This window comes from Vulpes vulpes, chromosome 4, assembly GCF_048418805.1.
Source record: "Vulpes vulpes isolate BD-2025 chromosome 4, VulVul3, whole genome shotgun sequence".
NCBI lineage: Eukaryota > Metazoa > Chordata > Mammalia > Carnivora > Canidae > Vulpes > Vulpes vulpes.
Window position 1 is genome coordinate 1,518,096 of NC_132783.1, and position 22,876 is coordinate 1,540,971.

Consider the following 22,876-nt stretch of genomic DNA (forward strand, 5'->3'; position numbering starts at 1 on the left):
GGGTGGAGCAGCACCCAATGCCCAGCGCAGCCGCAAGGGCCAAGAGCGGCCCCTTGCCCCGCACCGTAGTTCGGTGGGTGCTGCTCCGGGGATCACGTCTCAAGAGTCGTGTCTGTCCTTTGCACGAGCATCCCTGGGGCCCGAGGACTCCTCCGAGGCTCACCTGGCGTCGGTCCGACTCTCCCCGCACGGTCACCATTAGCCCTGGTTCCACGTGGTCTACCAGATTCCCGTCATTTCTGGGTTTGACCTTGCCTCTCAGCTTTGGGCTCTCTGCTCACGCAGAGTCGGTACCTTCTTCCTTCCCTCCCTACCCCTGCTCACCTCTTTCCCTCTCCCTGCCATGATGACGGCCCACCACGTTTTATTATTATTATTATTATTATTATTATTATTATTATTATTATTTTCCCCCCTTTAGCTTCAGGCTCAACATTATTTCCACTGTGCTCCTGCCTTATCCAAGTGTGACCCCAATGTCAGCCCCCACCTCCTCCCTTCCAGTCCCTCAATGGCACCTTTCGCTCAGTTTATGGAATCTCCCTGTGGGACTTGACATCATCCAACCCGGGACCCCTCAGACTGTTCCTACAAAGCTCTGTTTTGTGGGTGTTCACTGCCTGCCGGCCGTGCGGCCTCCCTGCACCGCGTCCACACGGGCCTGCGTGCAGATAGTCAATACACAACACCCCGTGAATGACCACGATCTTCCCCGTGGAGATGAACCCTGTTGCCTCTAGACTCTTGTTCCTTCTTTTTATTTATTTATTTATTTTTATTTATTTATTTATTTATTTATTTATTTATTTTTATTTTATTTTATTTATTTTTTTTTATTTATGATAGTCACAGAAAGAGAGAGAGAGAGGCAGAGACACTGGCAGAGGGAGAAGCAGGCTCCATGCACCGGGAGCCTGACGTGGGATTCGATCCCGGGTCTCCAGGATCGCGCCCTGGGCCAAAGGCAGGCGCCAAACCGCTGCGCCACCCAGGGATCCCACTCTTGTTCCTTCTAAGCTCGTTTTGCCACGGTCCCGATTTTGGTGGCACTTATCCGATTCCCTTGTGTGGTGGGTATTGCCTTATAGCTCTTAAGCTTCCCTTCTATATTTTAAACCCCTTGAGAACAGGCGCCACGGGCGACAGGTCACCCACAGGACCTCGCTTCCCAAACGTTCTCTCTGACCTGACAAATGACTGTGTTTCTCACGACGGCAGCGAGGAAGGGAGGGAAAGTGATAAAAGGAAGACAGGCGAGCCCGTGTTAAAGATGAATACAGATCGGCTTTTCGATTCCTGGGCCAGAGCCAAGAGATGCTAAAGATGGGCAAGGCCGGGGGGCTCCGAGGGTGCTCTGAGCAGCTGAGGAAGACACTCTAGGCAGCCGGGCCTCAGTGGGCACTTTTCTTTCCTTGATTATGCATTTCCTTGATTATGACTGTCTCTTGCTTATGCATTTCTCTACTTTGACCTCCTCCAGAGCAAAACTCGATATTTTTTTCAGATTTAAAAATTACCTTATATTATCAAATACTATGCACAAAAAGCAATGCATAAACATCTGCTAAAACTATTAGGACAATATGACTGAACATGCTTTTTAAATTTTTTTAGGTATAAGGGAATGCAACATTATATTAGTTTCCAGGGTACAACTAATGATTCCATATTTGTATATTGTGAAATAATCCCTCTAATAAGTGTCATTAACATGTCACCACATGCAATTAAAAAATTTCTTTCTGGGTCAAAAAAAACATCTTCTTCTATTGCCTGATTAGCCTACGTGCTGGGGGGCCAGATACTGGGGGGCCCCGTGTGGGCAGGTGTCCAGGATCTGTGACCAAGGTGGGCCACCTGGATTATACTCCTGCAAAGGACTTCAGCTGTGAACCGCCCGGAGAGGAAGCCTCCTCACTGACCCCCAAGTCACGACGTCCACGTTGCAGGATCGCGCCGGGACGATGGGGCCCACCCTCGGAGGGGACCCTGGCAGCTGTGTGCGGGTGACGGAGGACGCGGCTCCATCAGGCAACCAGGACTTGGAGCAGAGAGGGCAAAGCCTGCCGTGCCAGCCCCCACGCATCGCCAGGGTCACGCGGCCTGCGGTTTGGGGGCACCCGAGGCCCTGTCGCCGCATCAGCCCGGATCTCAGGGGCTGGATCGTCGCCGTCTTGAGGCCGCCCGAGGGGTTCGGCTTCCCCTGGAGCATCTGCTTCGTGAGCCAACCCTACTAGCTGGGCCCACTTCTCTCCGCGCAGAGTAACGGCCTGCACACCTTCAGCTTCCTTCCCTTCCGAGTCTCAAAGTCGTGGTAACACAGAGAGCGGTGGCTGCGAGCTTGCGGGGAGCTCATTACCTTACAGGAGCCACGAAGCCCAAAGGCCTGAGAAGAAGCCGGTGCCGAGGGAAGGCAGGCTCTGCGCTCTGCTGCAGCCGTGGCCCTCGGCTCCTGCCGCCTCCTGGGGAGCCTGAACGTCCTCGGGCCCGAGCTCCGGGTGGCCTGTGGGCGGCGGCGGTGGGGCCTCGGGGAACCGAGGAGCAAGAGGCAGGCTGGCCAGTGGGCTCTGCGCGGTGGCCTTGGGCGACTCCCCAGGCTGCTGACCCCCAGGCCGCTGACCCCCAGGCTGCTGACCCCAGGCCATTGACCCCCCCAGGCCGCTAACCCCAGGCTGCTGACCCCAGGCCCCTGACACAGGCTGCTGACCCCAGGCTAGGCCCTCGCCAAGCCCCAGGCCTTGCGCGTTTCCCTGAGGAAGGGCCCTGCTTGTTGGAGTCGGGCTCGGGGGCTTCCAGCGACGTCCCACAGAGACCCAGACTCATCCTCCTGCATCTTCCCCTGTCACTGGAGGGAGCCCAGAGCCCCGGGGCCCGGCCTGGGCCCGGGAGGGGCTGGTTCGGTGGCCGTGTGCGTGTGAGTGTGTGCGGGTGCGGGTGGTTTGTGCAGTGTCAGCTGAAGTTGGAGGAGCTGAGGCGCGAGGCCCGGAGGGCGGGCCATGGCCTGTGACGGCCGCCGCGGGCCCAGGGCTGCGGCTGTGCCTCTGGGAGAGAAGCCCGGGGCTTCCCGCCGCCGAGCCTGAGGGCCCCTGCCCCGGCGCCTGCCCCCGCCCGCCTGCTGGGTGTACCCAGGACTGGCCCCCGGCCGAGGCGGACACGGCTCTGGGGAACGAGGCCCCGCGTGCTGTTAGCGTTGGGCCAGCCGCTCGTGCTCCGGGACCCCCGAGATCACTGTCCAACAGGCTTCAGGTTTACTCTGGGCCTTCGAGAGGTTTCCCTTGGGTACGTGAGAGTGAGCGGGGGCCGGGGCCGGGGGCCGGGGGGGCCTGCATCGTGACCCCAGCCAGGGCGGATGCTGCCCGCGAGCCCGCCGGGCCCCCAGCTCCACTCTGTTGAGGCCACAAATCACACCCCCTCCTTGGCGACACGATGGCAGCTTCGAGTAGGGCTCAGCCGGTGACGTCGGCGTGAGGCTGGGCCCCGCAGTGGGCGAGGACAGCCCGGTGCAGGTGAAGACCCCAGAGCCATCCCCAACCTTACTGCCGCCCAGGGTCCCGCAAGAGATGCAGGCGCGCCCTGAAGTCACCCCCCTCCCCACCAGGAGGAGCCTGTCCCCCGGGGCCAGGGCCTGAAAGGAGGCGCCCAGCCCGGCCAGCACCCAGCAAGGAGCGCACCCACCGCACCCGCCTCTGCTCCCGGTGCCGGGGCTCCAGCGGCAGCCGCTCCCCGCAGCCCAAGCACAGAATCCGCGCACTCTGCAGCCTGTGGTCTCTGGACGTGCAGCCCTGGGTCGATCTATTGCCACCTTCGTTTTCCTGGCGGATACACGCGTGTGTCAGTGAACCAGCGTGTGGGGGGACGTTCACGTTGGGATCGATGACAGCAGCGGAGAACGGGACCTAAAAGACCCAAGTACAGGAAAACACAGGCATAAGGACTATGGCTTCTGGGTGTCCTCTGACGCCCCGTCATGTGCCCTTTCACCTGTGCCAACGACGGAAAATTCAGGAGTTTCTCGATATTTGTTTAAAATGAACCGTTGTGGGATCCCTGGGTGGTGCAGCGGTTTGGCACCTGCCTTTGGCCCAGGGCACGATCCTGGAGACCCGGGATCGAATCCCACGTCGGGCTCCCGGTGCATGGAGCCTGCTTCTCCCTCTGCCTGTGTCTCTGCCTCTCTCTCTCTCTCTCTGTGACTATCATAAATAAATAAAAATTTTTAAAAAAAAGAGGCAAAGCTTCTTTAAAAAAAAATAAATAAATAAAATAAAATGAACCGTTGTTCAGATGTCGACGTAGGCTGCCCCCGAGTGAGTCCTCCACTGCGTGACTGCAGATCCATCAGGCCTCCCCCCCGCCCCCTGCGCTGGTGCCCACTCCCACTACGTAACGCGTGATCCTGCAATATCCTTAAATGATGACTCACAAGGTTCCCAGTGTGTCGTGCGTTAGAGCGTCGCATAAACGTTTACGTAGAATATTAAGAGGAAGCTCATCTTTTTATGAGGTCGCGGCCATTCATTACTCTTTCAAGCATTTGGGTTTATTTCATTGGGTCCTATCGCAACACAACGTGAAATTACGACGTGACGGTAGATACGGGGCAGGTGTGATCGCGATTCTTTGTATCGTTGGCCGTGACTCTTCCAAGGTCTCCGCTGGCTGTTGACCGTTTATATCATTCACGGTGAAGCCTGCGCTTTTGTGCTGAGATCGGATCATTCCAGACACTGAATTACGATTAATTTTCCAGCAGACCTTCCTTTCTACTAAATTTCTTTGTCACACTACTATTAACCTATTTATATGTTAAGGGGTTGTCACACAGTCCGGAACGTGTAGTATCTGACATTTACCCAGGCCTCGATTTCCAAAATAATAACTAAAATATAACTCGTGTCTGTATCATACGCCAACATCATAATTATGTCCTTGGAGCGACTTAGGTATCCAGACGTACGAAAAACTCCAGACGGTTCCGGTTTTGTATCCTGATTTAGAGAAAACCTATGTGAATTGTCAAAAACTTGATTTTGTCATGATTTTTTTTTTGATTTTGTCATACTTATTTATCTAGATCTTCAATCGCTTTTGTCATATTTATTGTGACTTTACTCATTCCGTTGAAACTGATTGAGTGTCTGCTACATATATATATATTAGACTCTATGCTAGGTTCGGGGATTAAAAAGTGAATTCCTTACTGTCCGTAAGCTCCCTTTCTTGCAGAGCAGATAATGTGTGGATAGTTCTAGAACAGTAAGGAAAAGGAATCGTGGGCACAAAAGTAAGTAACGCAAACTTCAGTAAATGAGCGTGGGTGTGGAGCCGCAGGTGGGGGTCCTGGGCTGACGTGCAGAGAGGAGGAAGCGGGTCAGGAGGACAGGTCAGGGCGTGCAAACACCCCGAGGTGACAGCTCAGGACAGGTCTGGGGAAACCGCGTCCTGCAGTTCACCTGGGACTCGGGACTGCGGGTGGGGATGCTGCGGGAAGTGAGGCTGGACAGGGAGGCCGAGGTCGGATACGGAGGCGGTTTTGTGCTTTGGGACGTGACCGTGAACGCTTCGTGTTTTTGAGATCTTTAAAGTAGGGCGGCGAGGGGGTGAGTGATGGGGCGGGATGCCGAGTGCTTAGGAAGGCCCCTCCGGGGCCCCGGGGCCGCTGTCGACGGAGGGTTCCCGTGGGCTGTGGCCGCAAGGCAAGGGGGAGTAGTCGGTCCAGGGGAGACCGGCAAGTGGCGGAGGCAGAGGGCAGAGGGCGAGGCGACCGTCTGGTGGCTCCGCAAGAGCAGAACCCGCCCGGCGCTCCCCGCGTGGAGGCCGTAGAGGAGCCAGGGAGACGTGGCCTCCACATGGAGGAGCCAGCGGCGCCGTCCACAGGGCACGGGCGGCACAGACTGCGGGTGGCGGGACGGACAGGGGAGTCCAGTGCGGTCCCCCGCAGGGCACCCGCGGAGAGCCGGGGTCGCTGCCCTCGGAGCCCTTCAGGGGCAGCTGCTCGAATCCTTGCTCGCGGGCACAGCTCGGCAGGAGCGGTAGGTGGGCGCCTCCCCCCGACGGGCATCCGGGCCCCTTCTGACCCCCCTTCCTCCCCGCAGAGGACTGGTACGAGCAGTTGTGTCCCCTCATCCGCGCCCTCCAGGACTGCATGGGAGAAGTGGTGAACCGGGCCAAGCAGTCCCTGGCCTTCGTGCTCCTGCAGGAACTCGCGGCCGGCCTGCCCCAGGGCCTGATGCTCACCCTCAGGAGGGACGTCGTCTTCAGCCAAGCAGTAGGTGCCTCTTGTCGCGCGGCGCGGGGACGGGCGGCCCGGGCGGCCCCAGTACGTGTTTGTGCAAACAGGTGGCCACGTCTCTGAAACGTGCAAGAGAAGGCCGCCCAGCCCGCCACCGCCGGCAGCCCGGGTGGGCACACAGCGCCCCGCGCACCGACGTGGCACCGGGCCGGCCCAGGGCTGCCTCTGCAGTGTCCCATTCGCTGGGCTCCCTCCGGAATCCCAGGACGGGGCCTCTTAGTGATCTCTCTTCGGTTTTGTTTATAAAATAAGTTTGCAGGGTGGTAATGCCTACGGGCAAGGTTTAGCAAGACCGAGCCTACGCCGAGACGCGGAGCCGGCCCCCATCGCGGCGGCTGTCCCAGTGATCGCTTGTGTCACGCACACACTTGCTGGTGCGCGTACAAACAGTACAGGGACACGGAAGAAAATGAAGGGAAGACTGGCCTTGTGAGTCCCGTGAACCTATGGAGACGCCTTTGTGAAAAGAGAGTTTCACACCCACAGCCACAGCCGGGTCTTGTAGACACGCACACGGGGGAAAGGAGACTCTTTTCCAAAAGGGGATCTTTTAACCACACTGTCCGGGTCCCCCACTAGCTCATGGCTGTTTCACACACTTGAAAATTGCCATTAAATCTGTGATGCCAAAAAAAAAAAAAAATCTGTGATGCCAAAAAGTAAAAATAAATAAAATGAATAAATCTGTGATGCCTCAGAAATCTTAAATATTTTTCAGTTAAAGTTTGCTGATCCCAGTCAATGTCTTCAATGACTTTCTTGTTTTATTTTCTCTCTCTTTTTTTTTTTTTTTTTTTTTTTTTGTAGCTTGCTGGATTGGTGTGTGGTTTTATCATCAAACTACACACGAGTTTGCATGACCCTGGCTTTCTGCAGCAGCTTCACACCGTGGGATTGGTGGTGCAGTATGAAGGACTGCTGAGTACCTACAGTGAGTGTCGCTTTAGTACCTGTTAACAGTCACCGCCTCACGCATCAGGATATTTGGTCCACAGATTCTCCGGTTAACCATAAAAATGAGGAATAACCCTCAATGACACCAGGCATTACAGAAATAACGTGACTCTCGGTCCTTTGCATTCATTCACCTTGTAACTCTTACCCCATTCTGTTTTGAGGATGGAATTACACATTATCTCATGGAGTAGGGGTAGTGGAGCCCTGAGCAGCCATCTGGCTTTTTTAATATGAAAAGCCCTTTGCCAACATAGTTCCAGCCACTAGATTTTTAAAGTCCCAACTCTGTATTGTCTAGAGCTGTGCTGTTTACTACAAAGCCTGGTGTGGCTGTTGAGCACTTGAAATGTGTCTAGTCCAAATCAACGTGTACTTCACATGCACACCAGATTTATTTTTTTTAATTTATTTTTTATTGGTGTTCAATTTGCCAACATACAGCGTAACACCCAGCTCATCCCATCAAGGGCCCCCCTCAGTGCCCGTCACCCATTCACCCCCACCCCCCACCCACCTCCCCTTCCACCACCCCTAGTTCGTTTCCCAGAGTCAGGAGTCTCTCATGTGCTGTCTCCCTTTCTGATATTTCCCACTCATTTTCCCTCCTTTCCCCTTTATTCCCTTTCACTATTGTTTATATTCCCCAAATGAATGAGACCATATCATGTGTGTCCTTCTCCGATGTCACACCAGATTTCAAAGACGAGTAAAAACTTGTTTTATGGTAATAATTCGTAATTTCACATTGATTTGCAACTGAAATGATATTTGGGACATACTGGGTCAGAGCGACATATATTATTAATTTTACCTTGATAAATTTCGCGCTTTTAAAAATACGGCCACCAGGAAATTTGAAATCATGTATGTGGCCTGCGTTACATTTGTACTGGGTATTGTGGATCTACTTCTGTTTCTGGAAATTAAATATCAGTCCCGCCAATGCAAAGAGAACTGCATGATACTCCGGTTCATAAAGGAGTTAAAACTTCCCTGTAGACTTCCAGCAAGTGTGCCCATTCCTCTCTCCCCCAAAGGGTCCTTGGGCTGCTGGAGTCCACTGAAATGGTTCTTATTTCACTGCTGAAAGCCTTCAGCCTCCGAGGAGAGGCGTTTAGAGGATATTCACTGCATTCGGAAGCTCATTCACTAAAGCGCTCGAACAAATCCCAGCAGGGAGGTGTAGTACCAAGTGACCTTTTCTTTAAATACTGAGTTTGCAGCAACGCACCTTTTCCCGCGTGTAGGTGATGAAATCGGGATGCTGGAGGACATGGCTGTTGGCATCTCAGATTTGAAGAAAGTCGCATTTAAAATCATCGAAGCCAAATCCAACGATGTCCTGCCAGTTATAACAGGAAGGCGGTAAGTGGGGCCCATTTCCAATGAGACCAAGCTTTGCTAGATATTTGCCTTAACTCCTGACAGAGGAGCCAAGGAGGATTAAGGTTTAGTTTGGACATTTTTCTTTTGTCTTTTTTCCTACCTAGTGAGAAATGAATGTAGGTGACGTAACAGAGGAAGATCTTGAAAAGCTTCTAGAAGGTTCACGAACGTGTGTAAATTTTACAGTAGCGAAGTGAGCATTAGTAAGGCTCCCCCCTGAAATAGGAGGAATTTAGAAGAACAGCAGGCATGAGAAGAACATTCCTCTCTTTTTTCTTATTATCTAGTCCAAAGCTCCGGGTGTTTTTACCTTTGCTGGAATCATTTGGTTAATAGCGTCATAATTCTTAAAGTGACTTTATATTAAATTCTGTTAAAAGCAGCAACATTTTAGAAAAGATCTATTTCTGTGCCAGGGCCATATACCGCCGTTTTTCTTAATTATTTTTGACAATTCACTCACAGACTGAGATTTCCGAGAATGGTTTTAAATAAATAGCGTCGAAGGTCAGTGAATGATGGGCAAAATATCAGAAATAATTAAGAAAAATGATGGCGTGTAAAATAGACCTCCAACAGAAGAATTATATCCCATGGTAAATCATTTCGGTCACAAGTCCACCAAATGGTGACCGTTCTGGCACGAGCGCTTTTAAAGGCTGCATGAGGATATCCGAAATTTGAAACATTCTTAGATCACAGCGAGAAAATACGAGCGTGCGAAAGAGAAAGCCCTCCTCATGCTGGAGAGAGATGGAGAAAGAAGTAAGTTATTGTAAAAGTCCAGACTCACTTGCTTTCTTGTCTGTAGTCAACAGATGATTCTATATTTTGAATATCTTAGAACAAAAATATTCTATATTTTGCATGAAGGATGCTCAGGGACGCATGATTGAATGAAAGGTGACCATTTCATATACAGAAAGAAAAAAAATATCCTCATGGAACTAAATATTTCATCTGTGCACTCATGCTTAGTTTTCTGTGCATTGGAAGAAAGAAGAATAAATGTGCTCATACACACACCTGGGAAATAGTACCGTCCCGTATTACTGTGGGGATTATCAAAAGTGGGAACCTGATATTTCTATCGCGATTGATAGGGGAAGTTTATCGGGCCATTTGGCATAGGCAGGGTACAGACACCCTTCCTGGGGAGTCTGCAGGCTGGATCTGAGTTCAAAAGCTGTGAAGCAGATGTGAGTGGAGCCCCTAGGATGGCAAAGTGAGTGGCTTAGCAAGTCCTGTCTCCAGGATTTGGAGCGACGTTAAAATCGGACACAATCGTCTAAAACAGCCACCTTGAGACTAAGGAGAGCAGTCGACTGTGCACACGAACTTACAAGTACTTATTAATGAGAAAGCGGAGAACGTTGGCTCAGACGTTTGGTGTCTGCGACACTCTTGCCCAGAGTCGCTCCCGTGGAACCCAGCTCCGTCAGCAGAGTTTTACGGGGGCAACGCAGGCTGAAGAGACCAGCAGGTTCACCACCAGAGGAAACGGACTTGATTTGGATTGGAAAGCAGAAAAAAAAGCACACGCCTGAAAAGTTGCTGGAAACGGTAATGATTTAGACAACAATTTCCTTCACAGTAGCGTCCAAAAGAATAATTACATCAGGCCAAATTTAACAAAGTACTCTAAGAATCGTACACAGAACATGCAAAATCGTGCTTAGAGAAATTAATAAGATCCGATAAGCGGAAAGACAGTCCGTGTTCCCAGATTAGGATACTCAATATCGTTTAGGTGGCAGTTCTCCACAAACCGATCTATAGATTCATGCAATTGCTGTCTAAATCCCAGTAGTCTTTTGTGCAGAAATTGGCAAGCTAAACCTAAAATTTGTATGGAAATGCAAAGGACCCAGAATTCCAAAAACAATTTTCTAAAAGGACAAAAGAAGACTTACGCTTTCTGATCTCAGAACTTAATATAAAACCACAATAATGAAGACCCTGTAGTACTGGCATAAGCACACACATCTAGATCGATGGAACGGACTTTAGAGCCCAGATATAAACTATCACCTTTAGGGTCAATCAATTAGTGACAAAGGTGCCAAAGCAATTCAATAGAGAATGGAGAGTCTTTTCAAGGAAATGTTCCTGTGACGATTGGTTATCCATACGCAGGAAAAATCATTTAGAACCTCGACTTACATCATACACAAAAAACCAACTCACGATGGATCACTGGTCTAAATGCAAGCTCAAACTATGAACCTCCTAGGAGAAAATATTTCTTTTTTTTTTTTTTTTGAGAAAATATTTCTAAGTTGGGTTAGGGAAAGAGTTCTTTGATAGGACCCAAAATTCTAGATTCATAAAATACACAATTTGATAGATAGGACTTAGTCAAAATCATAAACTTTGAAGGAGCAAAAATGTCATTAAGTAAATGGAAAGACAAGCCAGATTGGGAAAATACCTGCTAATCATACATCCTATAAAATACTTGCGTCCAAAAAGAATAATAAAATAAAATAAAATATAATATAAAATAAAATAAGATAAATAAAATAGTAAAGTAAAATAAAATAAAATAGTAAAGTAAAATAAAATAAAATAAATAGAATAAAATAATAAAATAGTAAAATAAAATAAAATAGTAAGATAAAATAAAATAAAATAAAATAGTAAAATAATAAAAAAATAAAATAAAATAAAATAAAATAAAATAAAATAAAATACTTGCGTCCAGAATATATAAGGAAATCTGACAACTCAACAATTATAAGACAAAAAAACCCAACGTAAAATTGGGCAAAGATTTGAATACATATTTTGCCAGATAAGACCTATCATCAGGGGCTTATATCCATATGGAAACACAGTCAACATCATTAGTCATTAGGAGGATGCAAATTAAAGCCACAGGTAGATACCACTTCACTCACAGTAGAAATCATCATAATCAGAAAGTCAGACAATCACAAGTGTTTGCAAGGATGTGGAAAACCCAGAACCCTCAAGGTGCTGGGGGGCATGTCGCGTGGTGCTGCCACTTTGGAAACAATTTGGCACTTTCTTAACAAGTTAAACCTAAAAATTACTATATGACTCTCTTAGGCACGTACCTAAGAGAAAGTGAACCCATACGTCCACAGAAAAACGAGCGCATTATTCATGACAGTGCAGCTGCGAAGTATCCCGAGCAGCCATCAGCTTGTGGGTACGTAAGCAAAACGTGGTGTATCTATGCAATAGGGTGCTGTGCCCAGGGATGAAAGGGAACAGACTCCTGAAACATGCTGCTGTCTGATGACTTCAGAGTCATGGAGCTAAATGAAAAACGCCAGACACAGAGGACCACATACTCTATGATCCCGTCTACATGAAATATGGAAAGCGGAAAAATCTGCAGATAGAACATCGATCAGTGGTTTCCCGGGGCTGGCAGCGGGCACACAGGCTTGAGAGATTATTTTTTTTAAGCGTGATGCAAATGCTCTGAAACTGGCTTATAGTCAGGATTGCACAGCTCCGTACATTTGCTAAAACTCAGAGTCATACACACTTAAAATGGACGAGTCTATGCTGCTGATGTTTTAACCGAGCTGACAAAAGGTCATCGTGACCCATTATATAATGCTTCACCTTCAGCGCGACCTTTACACGTGGGCGGACTCATGGATTCTTCTCGTAGTCTTGAAAGACTTGCAGTAAATAAACACCAGCCCTCTGTGAGCCAGGCTTTTGTAAAGGGCGCTGAGAGCAGTTTCGAAAAGAAAGATAATGTGTCCGTTCGTGTGGGGGTAGCGCTAAGATCCCTGCCTGCTGGATTCACGGTATGTCCTGGTTCTCTCGTCCAAAGCCCAGGTAAGGAGCAAATCTCAGAGTTCGTCGTCCCGCGTGGTACGCGTCAGGATTGTCATGCTAGAAAACTAAGAATATTTTCACAAAGAGCCTCACTAATTGTCCTGTGCTTCTTTTCCCAATACATGTATTGCCATCCCGGCACTATATATAGCTCCAGAAACACATGGATTTTCATAAATTCTGAGCAAAACTCTCCACATTTCAATAGTCGGTTCACACTGCATCAGAAGATGTCAAGTTTAAAAATACACAAGCAGCTATTGTTGACCATGTTCTGTGAATCCTGATTTAAATTTTCAGCACTGAACATGAGGGGTAATTTTTACTGGAAATTTCCAATGGAAAAAAAGAAAAAAAAGCTCTTGTTGCAAAAATGGTCAGGAACCCCCAAAGGTTGCATCTTAAGTAATGAAACCTTTCCATTTCCATGACGCCGTCACCTCCGGGAGGCTCATCAGGAGCCGCCACACTCAGGCCATGCTCAAAACTATCGCAAATGCTTTGATTTGCTTCACTCGTTTCACTATGTTGGAAAAATCCATCATTAAAGTGCTTCTCTTATTCTTGAGACTGACGAGGTCTCAAAAATAATTAAGACAGTCACTGTTGAGGCTCATGTGCACGTGGCCCGGTGTACGAATGAACTAGTACGAATGAACTTCTCTAAAGGCGCTCAGGGTAACGGAGAAAAATTCTAAAAATGCAAATAGTTGTCCACGCCGGGTCACTTCAGAGTGAGGGGAAGGACAGGGCCAGTGCGTGACTTAGCGGAAAGGAGGCAGCAGCCGGCAGCCCGCAGCGGCTGTTCCAGCCGCGAGATGCTCCTTTCCGCCGTCGGGGACATAGGGCGAGTGGAGTAAGGCCCGCGTCCCCTCTCTGTCCTCTGCTGTCCCCAGCGAGCACTACGTGGTGGAGGTGAAGCTGCCGGCGCGGCTGTTTGAGGCGCTGCCCCCGCCGGTCAGGGAGGGCCAGCTGCTGCACGTGCACCCCGTGCTCTTCAACGTCGGAATCAACGAACAGCAGACGCTGGCGGACAGGTGAGCCGGGCGGGGGTGGGGGGGCGCGTGGCCCGGGCCAGGTGTTAGGACCCTGCCCTGCGGCCTGTGTCCTGCGGGCGGGGCTCAGAGGGGCTCGAGCTGGCCTCTTGCCTCGAGTCGTCCCACGTTGCTCCCGCAGCAGACAAAACCCACGGTTCAGGATTCCTGGCCTCCTCCGATGTAAGCGTGGCAAAGGGAAGAGGGGAGTGTGGACGCCAGGGCCGGACTGTCCGCGTGCAGCGGCTCGTTCGTGTTGGCAGGTGCCGCGTGTGCATCCCCTTGGAGGACTGTCCGCGGTCACGGGCGCCTCAACACTGTGACCTCAGCGAGTTGTGTCCGACTCCCTGGACCTAGAGCACAGTCCTTTGTCCCCTTTTGTTTTGTTTACTAAAGCAGTGGTTCTTCTTTTTTTTTTTTAATAATAAATTTATTTTTTATTGGTGTTCAATTTGCCAACATAAAGCAGTGGTTCTTAGGAGACGTTAGCGCATCGCTTCGTAATTACCCGCCCAGTCCAGCCGCCCGTGATTGTACGTGGTCCCATGAGTTGCTGTCAAAGACATTTATTTGAGCGGGGCAATTGCTTCTGTATCTTAAGTGGTTCACATGTAGACATTATTGAAAATGTGCGTGAGGCTTCCAGTTCGTAGACTACATTTGGAAAAGATTTTGGAGAAAGAAGCCGCCATCCTGCTGTGAGGCCTGGTTGGAGACGGTCCCCTGCAGCCGGGGCTTTGGGAGAGGTTGATACTCTTCTATATTTAAAATGCTTTCTTAAAAATAATTTTTTTTAAAATGCTTTCTTGTCTGTAACTCACCTTCCCAATGTCTCCAGTTTAAAGGCACTTAGCAGGGCGGCCCGGGTGGCTCAGCCGTTTAGCGCCGCCTTCAGCCCAGGGCGTGATCCCGGGGTCCCGGGATCGAGTCCCACGTCTGGCTCCCTGCATGGAGCCTGCTTCTCCCTCTGCCTGTGTCTCTGCCTTTCTCTCTCTCTCTCTCTCTCTCTCTCTCTCTCAAATAAATAAAAAATCTTCAAAAAAAAAGGCACCTAGAATATTCTTTGCCGTGACTTGCTAAGTGTGTCTTAATCTTGTACCAACGTCTTCTACTGAAGACCCCACTACATTTATAGTCCTCTTGAATTCCGATGGTGATCAAGGGGCCTGTCCTGTCTTTATCTGTCCTCTTCCAATGATTTTGCCTTCTCTCCTGCTTATCCAAAAGATATTTCCTGGACAGCATAGGTTTTCATGATTCTTACCTGTCAGTCGCAGAATCAGGTGGCAGCTCTGTATTTCCTGTTTAATTTCGAATCGCGTAGAAGCCATTAATCTCTTTCCTTATAGTATGCATAAATCAGAATATAATTTTGTTCACTGTGTTGTACAAGTTTTCCTGGGTAATTGAGCGCTTTTGCATGTCAGTACCTGAAGTCAGATTATATTCCAGTCGTCTATACACATGCGCCCCACAGCAAGCCAGATGGTCGAGGTGAAGGATATTTATGGATGCAAATTATTCAGTTTGGGGGGTGAAAGCCCGCAGCACTCTAAATCAATTGTCTCTTCTTTGATACAGTGGATTACAGAGTGTTTGGGGCTTGAATTAATAAGTTAAGGCCTGTGAGTATGGTCTTGACAGAGATGCGAGAGTTCCCATTTACAGACTTGTCTAGGAAGAGTTGGCCGTGTAGTTACCGTTGTATTTTCAAGCCCTCTACTTCAGCTCAGGTCTCCGTCTCAGGGTCATGACACTGAGCTCTGCATCAGATTTTCTTTTTAAATCTTTTTTTTAATTATTATTATTATTTATGATAGTCAGACAGAGAGAGAGAGGCAGAGACATAGGCAGAGGGAGAAGCAGGCTCCATGCACCGGGAGCCCGACGTGGGATTCGATCCCGGGTCTCCAGGATCGCGCCCTGGGCCAAAGGCCGGCGCCAAACAGCTGTGCCACCCAGGGATCCCTGCATCAGATTTTCTTAAGATTTTCTCTCTCCCTCTCCTTCTGCCCCTCTCCCTGCCTTGCACTCCGTGTCTCTCTCTCAAGAAAAGATAGATAAATAGATGAATGGATGAAATAGAAGATCCCTTCCCTTCCTTCTCTCTTATCTCTCTTGAATATTTGATATGGATATTTTTTATATATATATTTTTTATATATGGATTTTATTTTATATTTTATATTTTTATATTTTACATATGGATGTCCGTGTGTGTGTGTACATGCACACAAATACACTTTTTTTTTCGTATCTGGGAGTTGTAAAGACACATTAGACTTGAAAAGGAGACAAAATGGCAAAGTAGAGGAAAAACTCAAAGGAGAAGCCGGAAGGTCGGCGCTCTGATACGGATCTGAGTCAATCACTTCCTCGCTCTTCTCTGAAACTTATTTCTCTGACTCTGAATTTTGAGCTTTACCAGGAGCCTCTATCTACAGGTTAGGTGTGCTGTATAATCCAGGTATAATATTTTACTCCCTCTTTATCCATTGCCAAAATGTAGGCTTTGTGTATCCATTCTGAATTAAGCACGTACTGATGACTCTGGGTTACCGTGACAAAATGCCTCAGACTGGGTGGCGGAAACTGCAGAAATGTATACGCCATAACACCAGAGGCTGAGAATTCCAAGGTCAAGGTTCCCAGGCAATTTGGCTTCCGGTGAGAACTCTCTGACTTTCTCCCTGTGTGCTCGCTTGACCTCCTTTTTGTGTACAAAGAGAGAGGTGAGCTCCCTGGTGTCTCTTCCTACAAGGACACACTAATCCTATTAGACGAGGGCCCCCACCCTCATGACCTCACTTAACTTCAATTACTTCCTTAGAGGCTCCATCTCCAAACACAACTACTGGGGGTTAGGGCTTCAAAATGTGATTTTTTTTGGGGGGGGGGGGGAGGACACGAACATTTAGTCCAAAACAATGATATTACCCCAGCAAGGTGATATTTTAAAAATACCATTTGAGGGATCCCTGGGTGGTGCAGCCGTTTGGCGCCTGCCTTTGGCCCAGGGCGCGATCCTGGAGACCCGGGATCGAATCCCACGTCGGGCTCCCGGTGCGTGGAGCCTGCTTCTCCCTCTGCCTGTGCCTCTGCCTCTCTCTCTCTCTCTCTGTGTGACTATCATAAATTAAAAAAAAAAAAAAAATTAAAAAAAAAATACCATTTGATTATCATGTCTGAAAAAGTCAAGATTATATTTCAGAGTTTAGAGAAACTCTCCAGCGGTAGATTGTCCTGGGTCTATATTCCTATTCTCCAAGGTTAGCTCAATATAGATATTGAACATTGGCCTTGCACCAGGCACTGCCAAGCTGTGACACATAGAGAGCATATGCAGTGTAGCAAGACGGGCGGACGTGATCCCCGTCTTAAGAGAACTTTCCACCCCACGAGGAAGCCATATCGGCAAGTCATACGTTGCAGTTCGACTCGTACAATAAGCAAAGGTGTGGAAGGGGCAGGAATAATGGAGGAGAGAAGGTGATTCATGGATGGGAGAGGAATTCCTCAGAGAGGTGTCAGGGAGTACGGGAACCTCTCACAAAGCCTGAAGGCTGAATTGATGAAGCAGACAAGGAAGAGAAGACGTTCTAGGTAGAGGGAGGATAGCGTGTGGAAAGCTCCAAAGGCATCTGTATGCCGCTGGTGAGGGGCAAGAGTGCAAGTAAATTCCCACAAGGGGTTTTGGAAACCTTTGTGGAGAAGGTAGACGCCAAACTAAGGAGGTTAGGCTGTGTCTTGGCAGGGAGAGAAGCAGCCGTGACGTGTGAGTGAGCTGATAGGAACAGGCATCAGGTTCACTTCTCCAGCTGCACCTGCAGCTCCTGGCACACAGTTGGTGTCAAATAAATATTTGTTGAATGAATGAATGATCTGACCATGACGTAAAGGATAGACCAGAGGGGACGAAACCAAAGGCGTAGTGCTTGGATATTTCGGAGGCTTTATATCCAGTCAAGAGTGGATATAACCAAGCGCCTAATAATGACGGTGTTACAGATAAAGAAGAAAAAAATTGCCAGGCATGTGAGAAGATCAATGAGTAGAGGATGGGGTGGAGAAAAGAGAGGAAATCCAGAAGGCTGCCTAGACTGTAACCTGAGTTAATGGCGAATATTGGGGACGTGTTTAATCCTAAACAAAAGGAGGAGGTGCATTCAGTTTGGGCTTATGTTGCCTTTGAAGTGGGGCTGGATAACCTACACTGATATCTGGAAATACAGATTTGGATGGAGATACCTGTTGGAAGCCATTTACATACCATCTTTTTCGACAGAGACAACTTGGCCATAAGCTTAAATCTGGGAAATGCTTAAAGAACACACAAGGTCAGTGATATACAGAGAGTTTGTTGTTGAAGAGGCGCAAGAGCACTACTACAAAGGCTGCCCGCCTTCACGCCGCGGACAGAAAATAAATGGTGGGGGCCTCTGGGTGGCTCAATTGCTTAAGCATCCCGCTCTTGATTTCAGCTCAGGTCATGACCTTGGGGTCGTGAGATCAAACCCCACCTTGGGCTCAGTGCCGGGCCTGGCACCTGCTTGAGAGTCTCTGTCTCCGTCGCCGTCTGCCCTCCCCTGCCTGTCTGTCTCTCTCCTTCTCCCTCCACCCTCTGGAGGCTGTAGGGTCTGTGTGTGCCTACAGCAGTTGGCAGTGTGTACAGTCTGCATGCAGCCGAGTGTCTAGTTTTAGTGTCCTGGACGCTCCCTCCAGCTGTCATGGGTGACGAGGAGGACTGGAGGCATGAGAAAGAAGAGGCAGGGTTTTTTACACGGCAGAAGTACAACCCTGCAGAGGTAGGCAGGCTAGCGTCAGCTGCATACCGGTCACGCCCAAGCACAGGAGCCGGTGTCATAGATGTGCTTTTTCATCCCAGTTCACATGTGATCATTGTTAAAATAGCTTGGCATATGGAAAGGGATTGATGGAATCAGGACCAGAAGAGACTGGAGTGAACTTAAATAACCATTGTGTGGTGTCGCTTAAAAAAAAAAAGAAAAAAGAAAAAAAGACTCCCTTAGGAAACCATTGCCATCTACTTAAAAAGGAGAGGTAAAAACTGTTAACTTTCAGAAGCTTCTTTATAACCCATGACTGTTTTCTTGGTTCTGTTTTTAGGTTTGGAGATGTCTCTTTGCAGGAAAGTATCAATCAGGAAAATTTTGAACTTCTAAAAGAATATTACGCAGTATTTATGGAAAAGATGCCTCCTGATTGTAAGTATGCCATTTTCAGAAAGCAACAGTAATAATTTCCTGATTATAGATTTTCAGGACAGGTCAGGCATAGAGGTCAATGGGAGAAAGACGCATGGGGTGAGGATGGGAGAGAAACTTTCAGATTATCTGAAACCAAGAAGTCTGATTGCCAAGTTGGCATGGCTGACACCTGCCTTGATTGCACTCTTCGTGTCCTGCTGCTCGTGCTAGGACGTTAATTTCAGTGCCACTGGAAAATACCAAAAATCTAAAATAAGGAGCTCATAATTAGAAATCTCAGTTGAGTTCAATAAAAATTTTATACAATTCTTAACCATGTAGAAGACTTTGAGAAATGTTTAACTTCCTAGGGCCCCCTGGGTGGCTCAGCGGTTGAGCATCTGCCTTTGGCCAAGGGCGTGACCCCAGGGGCCCCCCGGGATCGAGTCCCTCATCAAGCTCCCTGCAAGGAGCCTGCTCCTCCCTCTGCCTGTGTCTCTGCCTCTCTCTGTGTCTCTCATGAATAAATAGATAAATCTTTAAAAATGTATATTTAACTTCCTAGTGTATAATCTACACCTGATAGATTGCACAAATACAAGGAGGAAATCAGATAAAATACAAGTTCTACAGGTAATAAAACGCAATATGGACCAAGGAACTAATTCATTCAATATAGTCATATAGTCATTACGATATTTATGTGAAACTATTAAGGCATCCGGGCCTACACAAATGTATTTAACACTTTGGAATAGTTTATGTTTGTGTCATTGTTCAGTTCTTTTTCCCTCAAAATTAAGCACATAACATTTAAGCAGTTCACAACTGCAGAATCAAAAATGTACTTGGAGCTCATCAATCAGTAGTAGAAATATGTTGAAGTATTGAGATATTTACATGATGAGAAACTAAGTTTTAATAAAGTAGGAAATATTTTAATAATTTTAGGCAAAAACTGTAATAAAACTCTACGTGTCATCTAATCACTGGCTATTTGTTCACTCATCTGTATTCTTATATTTAACGTGAAATGGCTTCCGTGACACACTCTTTAGGACTTTTCAGAATCCCAGTGAATCTTACATCAAAATATTACAATGGCACATGTAAGTTCAAGTGTGGATAGTTTGAAAATTTCACCTGCAGGGTTTTTTCCACCTGTGGTTTTTAAATTATTTTATTGCACATAAAATATTATTTTTTATGCCAAAATGAAATTAAGTACGGGAGACTTTTTGGCAGCCAGTGTACTTGTGAATTCTAAATTTAATTACTTGAAAAGTTAATAACATAAAACTATTTTGTGTTGGTAACTAATGAAAAAAGGTTTATTTTAACTTGGATGTAGGTGGATAATTTTTTTTTTATGAGTCACCTGAAATTTGGAAGGAATTCTCAGAATTTTTATAAACCACTTGATTTCTGTCCTTTTAAAGCATGGTCATGGGACAAGCAGGATCAGCATCACATGGGAACCTGTTAGCAATGCAAGTTCTCAGGCCTCTGCAGGTTTATTGAGTTTGTCATACAATCTGTTTAATAAACCTTCCAGGTGATTTCTATTCCATAGTAATGTTTGTGAACCGATGATCTGCCATAGTTACTCAAAATATATATTATATTTAAAATTAGTTTCTCAGCAAAGTCTGTGAAGGACTTCGATACTGTATATATAAAACTATCATGTCACCTTAAAAAGAAATATGGATGAGTCTTTGTTGAAATATGTATAAGTCATGAGTAACTTATTGTCTGAGAAACGAAATTTTTTTAAAAATGCCTGCTTTCAAGTCATTTAAACTCATTCACAGGAACATAAGTTCAAAAATTTTGAAAAACATGAGGCCTCATAGAATATTCTGCTAATTAACTATAATTAAGTGTGTTTACAACTTGTAAATACGTTTCATCCTTGAAAACAGGGTAGACTTTTGCATCAAACCAATTATATTTCGTTGGTTAGACAATTGTCTCAACACCCTGAGTTTTTCCTGATATGTTGTTTCCTTCTTTGTCAACATATTTTTGAGACAATGCTGTCATGGATACGGCACAGAATTCTGTGATTTTACTTTGGTTGTTTTCCATAACAGAAGTCCAAACCTGGTCTGTGTAATAATACGGACACATGTAGGGTTACTCCTCGTGCAGAAGTGTTGTAACTCAAGCATCATTTGAGTTGCACTCTGTTCAAGGAAGGAACTATAAAGTTTTATTGATAATGTGAACAGAAGTTAAACTCTTTGTAAAGGAGGAAATAATTACCATACTGGATCATACCCATAATTCATATAAGCCATTATTTTTCTTTCACAATGAAATTAAGGGATAATTTGTGTCCATGGCAAAAGGATAAGTTAATCCTCTAAACACATGACTTTCACTTATTAATCCATTCTGGACGTGCTGCCCATTAATTTAGTAACCCTGGTTTTTTCCCCCCATGATTTATTAATTACATAGTTGAATTCTACATGTTTTTCTGGTCAATAATTTCCCTTTCTTCCTAAAAGAATTTTTTTTGTTTTATTTATCTATCTATCTATCTATCTATTTAATTTATTTAATTAATTAATTTATTTGAGAGACAGAGAGAATGAAAGTTCAAGTGGGGAGAGGGAGAAGAAAACTCTTCACTGAGCAAAGAGCCTGATGCCAGACTCGATTCCAGGACTCTGGGGTCATGAGCTGAGCCGAGGGCACATGCTTAACCAACTGAGCTACCCAGGTGCTCCTCCAAAATAATGGTTTTTTTGCCCTTAAGAGATGTCCCCTTTCGTGATACTGGGATTGAATGAATAAATCCATTTCAGTGTGAGGAAACATACATGATGGGAGACTGTCCATAAGTACAAGGAAAGAAGGAAAAAAGAACCCGCAAAAAATGGAGGGATTGTCAGAGATTGAGGGTCATCAAGCATCGCTGTGGTTGAGTGAGAAGCATTCCATCCAGGACAAGGTAAACAACAACACACGCACGGATGAATTAAAAGGAAAGATTCAAGAGAGGCTGTTGGATTTGGTGATTAGGAGCACAGATGACATTCCATGGAGTCATTTACACAGAAGCATGGAATGGAAACCATTTAAGAAGAGCATCTGTGTCGTACAAGTAGACGAGCCAAAGCCTCCCTCCCAGGAAGGTTTAGAGTGACACAAAGAATGAAAAGACAGATTGAAAGCAGTAGAATCAAAGAAGAGGGTTTTCCTCCTTTGCTTCTCTTTAGTCTCATTTTCCAAGACAGATGAAAATTTTAAAGACGCAGAAATTGCAGGACAGTGGCAAGGGGCTGCACATCTGCTCGGGACTCTGCCCAGAAGTCTCTGCTTGGGCGCAGTGACGGGGCCCCCGGAACTAGCCAGCAGCCCACACGGGGCCCCGAGGGAGTGGAGGGGACTTTGCCTCCCTTGTGATAACAGAGACACAACGTTAGGAGGAGAGAAGGAGCATTCTGGCTTTTAGGAAAAGAAATCGGCCATGCCTGGCTGCCGTCCCTATAACAGCCCAACAAATCCAATAAAAGGTCACGGATAATTCCTTAAGATCACTGTTCTGAGTAAATAAGGTTTGGAAAGAGGCCAGGTGTCGTTTAGGCTGCTGGTCTACTGCTGTCAGGTCTTCCTGGTCCCCTGGGAGCTACAGAGGAAAATGCCCTGAAACGGGAGTCTGCTCACACACATTGGACTCACTTTAAAAATCAGATTGGTCATGGTTTTCCCTGATGTCCGGTCAAATTCTTTTTAACATAACCATTAAAAAATAACTCTTTAACTATAATTTGTAAAAGCTGTGCATGAATGTCAAGCACTCTGATGTTTAGTTTTGTCGGGCCAAGATTTAGTTAACGGGGTGCAATTTGTTTGAACCAAAATATGTTTGTGTCCTTTGAGCTTATATTTTCAGTTAACATTTCCCATTTTTTTAAGTGTTTTTCGTTTATCTTACCTCTCATTTAAAAAAAAATAAATCAATGGAGCAACGCTGGCTCAGCGAAGGGTCAAATTAGAAAGAAGATTATATTATTAAAACTCAAAATAATATGAAATCTATAAAAAGTAACAGGACCCCGTTAGGACTAGAAAACCTTCATATAAGAGTATTTCCCAGCAGTAGGTGAAAAAGAAAAGCTGAACTTATGAAGGCAACGTTGCACACCTAAAAGGAGACTTTGTTA

At 46.8% G+C, this 22,876-nt stretch overlaps 1 protein-coding gene across 7 annotated transcripts in view; it reads left to right on the forward strand.

Annotated features, from left to right (window-relative positions):
• Positions 1–22,876, forward strand: part of INPP4B (inositol polyphosphate-4-phosphatase type II B) — a 440,596-nt gene that overhangs the window by 356,114 nt on the left and 61,606 nt on the right. For all 7 annotated transcript variants that reach the window (XM_072755181.1, XM_072755185.1, XM_072755179.1 and 4 more), the window contains 5 exons: positions 6,096–6,268; positions 7,100–7,223; positions 8,497–8,614; positions 13,354–13,494; positions 18,619–18,716. In XM_072755181.1, the coding sequence (XP_072611282.1) occupies positions 6,096–6,268; positions 7,100–7,223; positions 8,497–8,614; positions 13,354–13,494; positions 18,619–18,716 (654 nt within the window). The remainder of the gene's footprint in view (positions 1–6,095; positions 6,269–7,099; positions 7,224–8,496; positions 8,615–13,353; positions 13,495–18,618; positions 18,717–22,876) is intronic.